We start from the raw sequence: 10,000 nt of genomic DNA, 5'->3' as shown, positions 1-10,000 counted from the left end.
AACTCCTATGCATCACCATGTAGCTCTCGGTTTTTAAGTAAATGGTTTGTAACCCTAATAGAGAAGATTGAAACCAACATCATTAATAATACATCTAGCCCTTCGATCGGGTCTTAATCAAAATCTCTGAGGGACACCGCATTGATGAAATGTATAGCATTGGGATATAATATTCTACTAACAACTTTAACACTTTAATTTTGACAACTTAATGGAAAATTCAGAACTACCCCTACAAATAATGAAATAAGAGCGATGGTTAGATTCGAACCTGCAACTGACGTGTGCTTCGCGCTTCCGTTTCGATCACAATCGTATACCAGTTCGGCCGCCCGAACGAAACCCGAAATTTAACAGCCCATTGATCGAGTGATCCAGTGAGCACCTAAAGGCCCCCTCACTATACTTCATTGAGACTTCGTCATCAATGAGGTAAAATTGGGCAACCTGACGGCAAGTATGCCGTTTTTTTACACCAGAACGTGGCAGAACTCATAACAAAGCACTTCAAATCAATTCTACAAGTAACCAACGCTAGACATATTTCTTTGCTCATTTGTGGCATGCACGCGCCGAGAGCCGGAGCAAAGTAAATACAGTTTAATTTTTTTAGATATTGCATTGACTGCATTTTTTATTTTAATTTGAATAGGCCCCCTGAAGATTCCATCGCGAGACTCATGCAACTACGCCAACGAGTAGCATACAATACTTTCGAATAAATGATAAACTCCTAAATGTTATTCTTGTAGTATTTCAACTAATGAGCACTTTATTATATATAGGTCACGAGGAATTCAGTCTTAGACTACTACTAATGACCACCTGTGAACTCACCCGTTTTATCATTGATCCAATCAACGTAACTCGTAATCCTGGTGAATACAGTATGGTGAGTGGTTGGGCAGTTTCTTTGACCGAAGCTTACGGCACCGTGAAGGACCCACTTGCCGTTCACTTCACAAGCGAGGGGCCCACCGCTGTCTCCATTACACCCTCCAGAACCACTTGCTCCTGCGCACAAATGAGCATTCTGGTCCAAAATACCAAAAGGAAAGCTCCGCTCGCACTCGCTGTGAGATGCAAGAGGCAACCTGGCTTGCTGAAGAATCCTTGCCGGCTGACCAGCCGATGTAAGACCCCACCCTACGTGTGATCGATGTTTAATATCAAATAAGTTGATGTGGCTGTTTTTAAAAGAGGTCGAAAGTCAAACGAGAAGTAAAGAGTGGTGTTAAGAGTATTGTGGGTCTGATTAAACACATTATACTTAGCCAGATAACTCGTCATATTTTCAAGTTCTCGACGATTGAAAAAGTCAATTTATGCGTTAAATGGCTCTCGTAGCAAACAATTTAACACAAGTTAACAACCACCAATGTTACTCTTAAATACGAGAACCTTGAAACAGAGAAATAAACAAAACAGCACAGAAAACACGTGTACAACACGGAATTTAATTAATTACAAGTATTATAAGCAAATTTATGATATGAAAACAAACATTCAAAAAGGCATAAATTTAAAAAGCAAAGGATATCTGCACATTTTGAAATTTGAAACAATAATAAGTATTACCCACTCAATCGAGATAAGATTCAATTGAAAGTGTTCACTACGTTTCACCTGTGATGTAACAGATGGAATTCAAATCTGCATGCTGTTCCGGAAGACAAACTGTGTTCACTTTGTCACTCAGTTTTACATAGCCGGCCAACTGAAGAACTGCAATGTCGTCTTTCAGATTATTCATCGTAAATCCACTGTGTTTAAAGAGTTTAATGACGTCAAACGTTTGTTGGACAGACGTTCTTCCACTTAGTCTATGACCACCTAGTATACGAATTTTAAGGTACATTTCGATGAGTTGTATGCTTGAAAATCATAATTTCCAGATTTATAGTAGAATTATAGCATTATTCAGTTTCTTTATCTCTCTTTTGTATGGGAAGCATACAATGACAATTTGTTATGCCTCTTTTGGACAAGAAAGATAATGAAATAATCGAGCCGGATTACCCATCAACTGAAAACCTTATCAAGTTCATAAAATCGTTTCAACTTTATTCTAAAACATGCCTCGCATCACTGACAGTATTTTCACCATTATTATTATTATTATTATTATTATTATTATTATTATTATTATTATTAATCTTCTTTGTCACGCAGCGTCCATGATGATCAAAGGCAATAGAGTTCGTACCGTGAGCCTCTAGTTGATGTGTTTGGAAGCGAGTTCAGGGGGTGCAAAACAAAAGTTTTCAGTCCCTCAGGACTCAAAACAGTCGCCATGTAAAAAAGGAAATTTATTACCACAATAAATGAGTTTATGCTGCTTAATTCATATCACTCCCAGCTCCCGGCCGAGGGATTTGCGTTTATCCGGGACCTTATATCTACCGGTACGTACTTAACAAGACGAGGCCATGCGAAAGGCCTCTTTTGCTGCAAGTGCACGTCGGGAGAACAAGCTCTTAACCAGCTACTAGTGTAGCTGGGTCTGCCGAGGGGTCGCAGAGATTTGACCCTCGAAAAAGTTAAGTATAACCTCCCTCTTTTTCTGTTTTAGTATGGACGGAAAGATTGTCGCGACCTGGCTGAGCGTTCTCTCCCAAGAGCGTTGATATTCGGCCACTCGTTTGTACGCAGAATGGATTTTTTCTAAAAAATAATGCTGGGAACAGCTCTTTCAACGACCACTTTGACTTAGAGAACTCATGCCTAGTCAAGCTGAGAGGGAACGGTGGCCGCACAGTTGAAAGACTAATGCGCTACGACCTCAGGGCTATACGAGCCACAAAACCAGACATTTTAGTCCTGGAAATAGGGTCTAACGATCTCTGCGACCCCTCGGCAGACCCTGAGATCTTAGGTGAACCAATCACTGCATTCGTGGATGTGTTGCGCCATGAGCTCCAGCACAAATTCACGGCTATATGCCAAGTGATTCCACGCCGGAATGCCCCCTTTCCGAATTACAATCGAAGAGTCAAAAAGCTAAACAATTGCCTGCAGGACACGTTGGCAGATTCTAGCGTTGCAAAATTTTGGCGCCATCGAGGGCTCAACAACCCCACGAAGGACAATTACGTTCGCGATGGAATTCATCTTAACAAGCGGGGACACAAGGCTCTCTACCGCAGCTATCGGGGCGCATTGCTTTATGCACTGAAACAGATCGAACACCACCAGTCGTCATAATAAGAATTAAAACCAAATATATATATATATATATATACATATATATATATATATATATATATATATATATATATATATATATATATATATATATATATGTATATATATATATGTATGTATGTATGTATGTATGTATGTATGTATATATATATATATATATATATATCTCCGCTATGTATGCTTTCAGACGGGAATTCTTTTGAAAAATGCCGCAGGCGTAATCATTAGTTGGGGTATTTTTATCTTGTCCACCCGTTTCTGGGTGTGTTTATGCTATCAGCATTGTGGTCATTGAGGAATGTCAGAAGTATTTTATCAAGCGTTCTGCGTTATTCCCAGAACACTGTTCTGACACTTTGCTTATTGTCACGGCACATTTGCATGATCAATGTGGCCAAAGGCTGCCTTTGTGCCAATCATGTTTTGCCGTTGTGTTTTATGAAAGAAAACACCTATCTTGTTTCATACTTCGTGTACCTCATGACGTTTGTTCGGCACTTTGTACCGGCCCCACCTAATGCCGTTTATACACGCCACAGGCGCGGGCCAAATTATCACCAACTAGGTGTCACTTATTTTCGCTGTTCCCAGCAAACCTAGCCTCGCCAATACTGCGCACTACCGCCGAAATATCCAGCTTTTAGAATCAAAGAGCATAAAGGCCCATTATTTTTTAACTCCTTTTTCCCTTTAGGTTATTCCTCGTTCTTCTTCCAGACATTGCCTACTATATGTTGCGGCGCATATGATATTTCATACTTCTGCTTTTTATGGAAGCTGGTGTCAGGATCGTGCGCGCAACACCAACGCAAGCGCTGTTCTTACCAACGACAACCTGGTAGGCACTAGGAGAGGAATCCCTGTACACACAATGTGCAGCTGTCACTATCCAATCACGTTTGATCAGGGATCCACCACAAATGTGACGGTTTTTGATACGGAGGGAGACTTGCCATGGCCACGAATGTGGGCTCGCATTTTGGCCGTTGATAACACGAGAGAAGGCTGGACGCACGCCACATCCTGGAAATAATAAAGGAATTGGTGAAATCATTCCTTTAAAGGCAAGGTATGGCTCAAGTGAGTTAAAATTAAGGAAGGCATTTTATTTTTGCCCATGATAGACGTTGCTAACGGCCAAATTGCGTCATTAAGAAAATATGGAATATGTTTTACCGTTCAAGAAAATGGATATTTAGCATCCAACACTTCTCGTTCTTGCAACCGATGTTCGTAGATTTGAAGTGATCTCAAAACATCTCCCAGGTGGCAGCCTCATTCTCCATTTTTCAGGATTGAACTCATCACATGGCAAATTATGCGGACGACTTGTTCAAAATTAACTCCTCGAGCAAAGGGACAATTCTGATTTATTTTTCCCAAATTAAGGTTAAAAAAGGAGAGAGAAGAAATCTCGTCTCTCTTCTTGATTAAAAAAAAAATTCTTCTTAAACCAACGTTAAGGACAGATAAGAATTCATTCCTCTCAACTTGATTTGTTTTAACTGAATTAGCAGCAAAACATTTCGCCTACCTTCTGATAACAGAGGATGAATAGCACTAATGGCCACCAACAAAAGAGAAATCATCTTGGTGCTAGGATCTCCTTTATTTTAACTCAAACGCCTGCAAGGGGTGTCTTATATAATGCATTTTACGCTCCTTTGTATAGCCAACTGCGGAGGTTTGCTGAGGCTGATTCAACTAGACCGTGGCGTATGCTTACATAAGTTGTGGCCCCTGTCAGAAAAGAACATCAGCTTTAAAAGTTATCCAAAGGACCTTAAATTTACAGATTTCACTTGTTCTTTAGTTATTGATAAAGAAAGTCAAACAATACGGTGGGCTGAACAAACTGTTAGCAAAAGTTGCTTCAATACGAAACATGTTTTTCCTTATTTCTTACAGTGGACATTTTATCAGCAGTTAAGGGGCGTATTCGATACGTAGTAGTGACACTTTGGGAGACTTGGCAAAAAGTGTGCAAATCAAGTGCTCTAAAGAGCGTCTTTGCAGTGATTTAATTTTTATGATTGTACTGACAAAAGTTAATTTTTTGTTATGACAAAACTGGTATACCCAAAGCAAAGATAGGGTCAGATAAGAGTAAAAAAAATAAATGGAATACAATCTTTCAAGTCAGTGTACTAACTTTTTTTTCATCTTCGCAAATGCACTATTCAACTCATCGCTAAAGTAACACCACTTCAAAGCGCGTCTAGAAGTCAGAGTTTTTCAGGTTTCTATACGCAATTGCAAAAAATTGCTCTCATAACTGCGAAGATCATAGCTTCACTTGATTTCATATCCGCAGTTCATATATGATTCATTTCATATACCATTTCATCGAAGTGATATAAGAAATAAATCATATACTGAACTGCGGATATGAAATCAAGTCCTGAATTTTTCAGGCTTCTCTACGCAATTGCTAAAATTGCGTCCATGACTGCGAGGATCGTAGCTTTACTTGATTTTATATCCGCAGTTCAGTACCTGATTTATTTCATTTCGTTCGTTGATTCATTCCTCACGGGAAAATTAGAACCCACAAATGACCAACTCCCAACGTCAGTGGCTTCAAAACTCAATTGGTTAGAGCGTCGCACCGGTATCGCGAGATCACGGGTTCAAACCCCATTAGGGTCCTGAATTTTTCAGGCTTGTCTAAGCCATTGCTAATATTGCGTCCATAACTGTGAGGATCATAGCTTTACTTGGTGATGATGCCGATGATGTTGATAACAAATTAAATGACCTCTTGGTTGTGTTGTTTCGATGCATTCACAAGGTTAAGAACGAATGGATATCAAAAATACTCACTCTACACGCTCGGTGTTTTTTATTTAATTTATATAATAACCAAATAAATGCACACGCTCTGATTGGTCAATCAGCTATGTTTTATTGTGCCAGTAAACTCATGGAAAAATCGCGCGTCGTCTGAATTATTATATAAAAGCAATAGACCACAAGTTTCTATCGTTTATAGGCATGATAAACCACTTGGGATGTTGTTACGGCTCGTAATTTACGAATTCTTTTCGTGTTCTACAAACATCCCGCGTGGTTTATCAGCCTATAAACCATAGAAACTTGAGTTGCTTTTCTCATGGTTATCATGGCTAGCGGTATTGCAAGTGGGCGCGTACGCACGAAGTTTCCCAATAATAATAATAATAATAATAATAATAATAATAATAATAATAATAATAATAACAACGACACGACAATGTAGCAAAGAAAGTTCATTATGATTTTTGTAAGAAGGATGGGTTGGAGCATACGGAAAAGTGGTATGAGCATATCCCAGAAGGTGTAGTAGAAAATGAAGTAGTCAAAGTTTTGTGGGATATGTTCAGTGTGACAATGTGATAGAAGCAAGAAGACCAGACATAATTGTAATTAACAAGGAAGAGCGAAAGGGAATAATCATCGATATTGCTGTACCAGCTGATGTAAGAGTAGGGGAAAAAGAAAGGGAAAAGGTGGAAAAATACCAGGACTCGCCTAACAGATGAAAAGACAGCAATGACAACAGCCAGAACATGATGTTAAATTTTATTATAATAATAATAATAATAATAATAATAATAATAATAATAATAATGATAATATTTTTCCATTGGGTCGCAGGCTCAAGCCAAGCTAACGTTTTGTAATCAGGACAACTAAACATAAACGAGGCTTACTTTTTCACACGCTTTCTGTCTCGACACGGCTACACGGTCAGCTAAAGCTCTTTCCAGTCGACGCTTTTCGTGCTCAGGTGCAAAACGCTTTGGAAAATATTTTTTCCTGCATTTTTCTTCGGTTTCAATCCAAGATGATGATTCCGAATATTCGATTTCCGGTCGGAAGATTAATTGGCACTCTCATTATTAAAGGAAAATGCACGATTGTGGTGGTCTCTGGTAAGCTACTCAGTATAGTGGTACACTCTTCTTGTAAACTTCCTATATTAGGGGATATTTATATCATTTTTCCACCTCTTCTTGTTTTAAGTCGTTTTAAATTGTTTTGTTTGGTTACCTTTATTTGATCGCTTTCCGTCAAGGCTAAACAAAAAGAAAGAAACAAAAACAAACAAAGACAAAATTGTTTTCTTCCGTAAATTCGTTGTTTAAAGCCTGTAACAATAAATAACTCGGGAGCTCCTCTGATATGAGAATGTCCTCTTGAGTGGCTCTATACATTATCCTTCTCCTTCACCGAAAAAAGAACGTATCCGCCTCAACTGCCGGTATAGTTATTCAAACGATTGTCTTTATCAGTCCCCATCGCCACATTGAATTTGCACACGTTTCTTCTTTTTTTCCCCCAAACTACCGGCTATTCAGTATTAGTCACGACAAATATATCCGACGTTGTAAGGTGCTGACATTGTTGTCCCCAGTGATCATTTTATAGACCAACAGTCATTTTATTTTTGGAATATACTTCACCCTGGCCTAAGCTGAGAGCAAACACCACAGTGACTGTTGAAAGATGATAAGGGCTTGCATTTTGTACTTTCTTGGAATAATTTTCGCTGAAGTAGGCACTAAAGTCAAGATGATTCCCTAAGTATAAAAGTTCAAATGCGATTTTCGTTAACCATTGGCTCGTTGTGCCCTTCATTACACGGTTCAGCGTGGCCTATCGAGTTAAACTGAGTTGCACGCGTGAGGCTGCTAAGCATGAATGTTTCTCGCTCATTAACTCGTCGAGCGCTGGCTTTCACTTAGGCTTGCAAATCGCTTTGCCAGTGGTTTTGGTAAAATATCCAGCATTTTGGCGGTAGACTGGTCATGAATGTAGTTTGAGGAAAAAGCATTTCTTTCCCGGGGCACGCGTACTTCTTTTCGTCATGCATAACCATTCACCTATGTTTAAATTATAGTAAATGGGTTATTAACCGATCAGAGCGCACTTTTCTCTTGTTATGAAAATTAGACCCTCGCACTTATTTAATATAGACACCTGAACGATTCACGAGGCTTTAAGGTGGTTCGAGCCCTGTGACCTCTCTGATTCCCGTGCAATGCTCTGTCGACTGAGCTATGCATCCACTCACTTCAAATATACATTTATTTCATTCACCAAGTCCTTCGAGCCCAACAAATAATTGCACTGCTCTAACCTTCTTTTAGTTTTCAGATGTTGAATATCTTTGGCAAATGTTATCTAAATTCGACAGTCCGTCAGTCAACCTTTGAGTAATCGGAATCTTAACTGAATTTTAGTACGAGCTTTAATAAACGAGAGTCACCTGAATGGATTTCCGAGTTCCTCAGCAAGGACAAGGAAGGTTTAATTTTCTAGCTAGAACTCTCAATCGGGAGTACATTGTGTCCCAATCCATGTAAATGCCAACCAAGAACCTGCTTCCACCCTCCGTGACAGTAAATCCCGTCCTACCATGCGTAACACGGTGGTTGTTGACCGTCACCATGTCACCAGGAATCATTTTGTATTCAATTACATTTGCTGGATCCCTCATCATTTTGCCAATAGTAAGATATGCTTCATAGAGCTCAACAACACATTCTGGTGACTCTTTACGCGTCAGGCAATCACGGGCACCATTGCTGAGGAAAAATCGTGAAAGCTGTCCATTATTGTCCAACCTATGAGCAATGAAGATCAAGAGAAAATTTTAAATATATTAAGGCAAATTGAAGAAACATGATTGTAAAGTTAATAACAATTTATAATGACGGGTCTCGCAAACAACTGCAACATTTAAGGTGAAAAACAATATTGGCATGTTGACTTTTTAAAAAAGCTTCTGCAAAAGTATTTAACTAACGAATTATTCTTCAATTAATTAAGTGCGCAGGTTTCTATTGACAATTAATGATTAATTATTAATTATTAAGCCATAACATAACTGTTGCTTTGTTCAAAACTAACATCTGAAATTCGTATGTTGTAATGGCGATGAAGAAAACGTTTCACAGAAGATTGATGATTGTATGATATTTTCTAACGAAGATAAGGTGAAGAGTGAGTGATATTAACGAGTGTTCTGCATACTAAGTGTTTTCTCCTGGACTTTCAGAGAACCATGTAAATGTGTAATAAACCTAAAATTAACACAATATGTTAGTCATTCCCTCTCAGATGTTGACACCAAAGAACTCTTTTTCGGAAGTCTAAGTGAAGTACTTGCTGATTTCTTTGCAACGACACAATGCTCCAGACTAGTCTGAACAGTATTATTGTTCTGAACAGTGTTATTGTTATTCCCTGTGCCAGGGGAACATGTGCGCATAACAATTAGCCCACATGGGTAAACATCTCCCTGAAATGTTTACAAAATAGGAGAATCGGAGAGAGCGCAAGATTCGTTGAACAAAACATGTTGCAACTGTTGTTTTCTAAAGGTTTATCCCCGGAGAGTGCCTGTTGATTGCCGAAAAAGAGAATATACCATGTTGACATAATATTGATAAAAAATAGACAAAAGCTCTAGTCTGTTCAACAACTTGCCATTGCTTAAACTGTATTAACCATTTTTTCCCTGTCCTTAAGAATTCCTGACGACACAATTGGTTCAACATCTGTTCATTAACGCAAAATGTTAAACAATCATGGTGAGTCATGTATCACTAGCAGACGGCTAACGACACGATAAAATAACTATAACCAATAGAATTTTATACATTTTGAAAAGAGAGACTACTCTCAACAATGAGAAATTTGCTTACTCTATTGTTGTGTGAGCAACTTTCATGTCATAGTCTCCAAAGGTGTCCTCTCCTACATCAAAAAAGTTTAGTGGTGAAGAAGATAACAGGTTAAATTTTTTGGG

General features: G+C 38.7%; 2 protein-coding genes across 2 annotated transcripts in view; both read right to left on the bottom strand.

Annotated features, from left to right (window-relative positions):
* LOC138020405 (chymotrypsinogen A-like) overlaps positions 1 to 4,817 on the bottom strand; it is a 10,417-nt gene extending 5,600 nt beyond the window's left edge. The window contains exons 1-4 of the mRNA XM_068867398.1: positions 4,739 to 4,817; positions 4,030 to 4,227; positions 1,627 to 1,833; positions 838 to 1,146 (exon numbers count right to left, since the gene is read on the bottom strand). Of these exons, the coding sequence (XP_068723499.1) occupies positions 838 to 1,146; positions 1,627 to 1,833; positions 4,030 to 4,227; positions 4,739 to 4,793 (769 nt within the window). The 5' untranslated portion in view covers positions 4,794 to 4,817. The remainder of the gene's footprint in view (positions 1 to 837; positions 1,147 to 1,626; positions 1,834 to 4,029; positions 4,228 to 4,738) is intronic.
* A 3,512-nt stretch (positions 4,818 to 8,329) lies between these two features.
* LOC138037235 (gamma-butyrobetaine dioxygenase-like) overlaps positions 8,330 to 10,000 on the bottom strand; it is a 10,645-nt gene continuing 8,974 nt past the window's right edge. Inside the window, exons 3-4 of the mRNA XM_068883208.1 lie at positions 9,897 to 10,000; positions 8,330 to 8,813 (exon numbers count right to left, since the gene is read on the bottom strand). The exon at positions 9,897 to 10,000 is cut by the window's right edge and continues 99 nt beyond it. Of these exons, the coding sequence (XP_068739309.1) occupies positions 8,477 to 8,813; positions 9,897 to 10,000 (441 nt within the window). The 3' untranslated portion in view covers positions 8,330 to 8,476. The remainder of the gene's footprint in view (positions 8,814 to 9,896) is intronic.

Source organism: Montipora capricornis, chromosome 2 (genome assembly GCF_036669925.1).
Source record: "Montipora capricornis isolate CH-2021 chromosome 2, ASM3666992v2, whole genome shotgun sequence".
In the NCBI taxonomy this organism is placed as follows: Eukaryota; Metazoa; Cnidaria; class Anthozoa; order Scleractinia; family Acroporidae; genus Montipora; species Montipora capricornis.
This window is presented reverse-complemented; position numbering and strand designations above follow the sequence as displayed.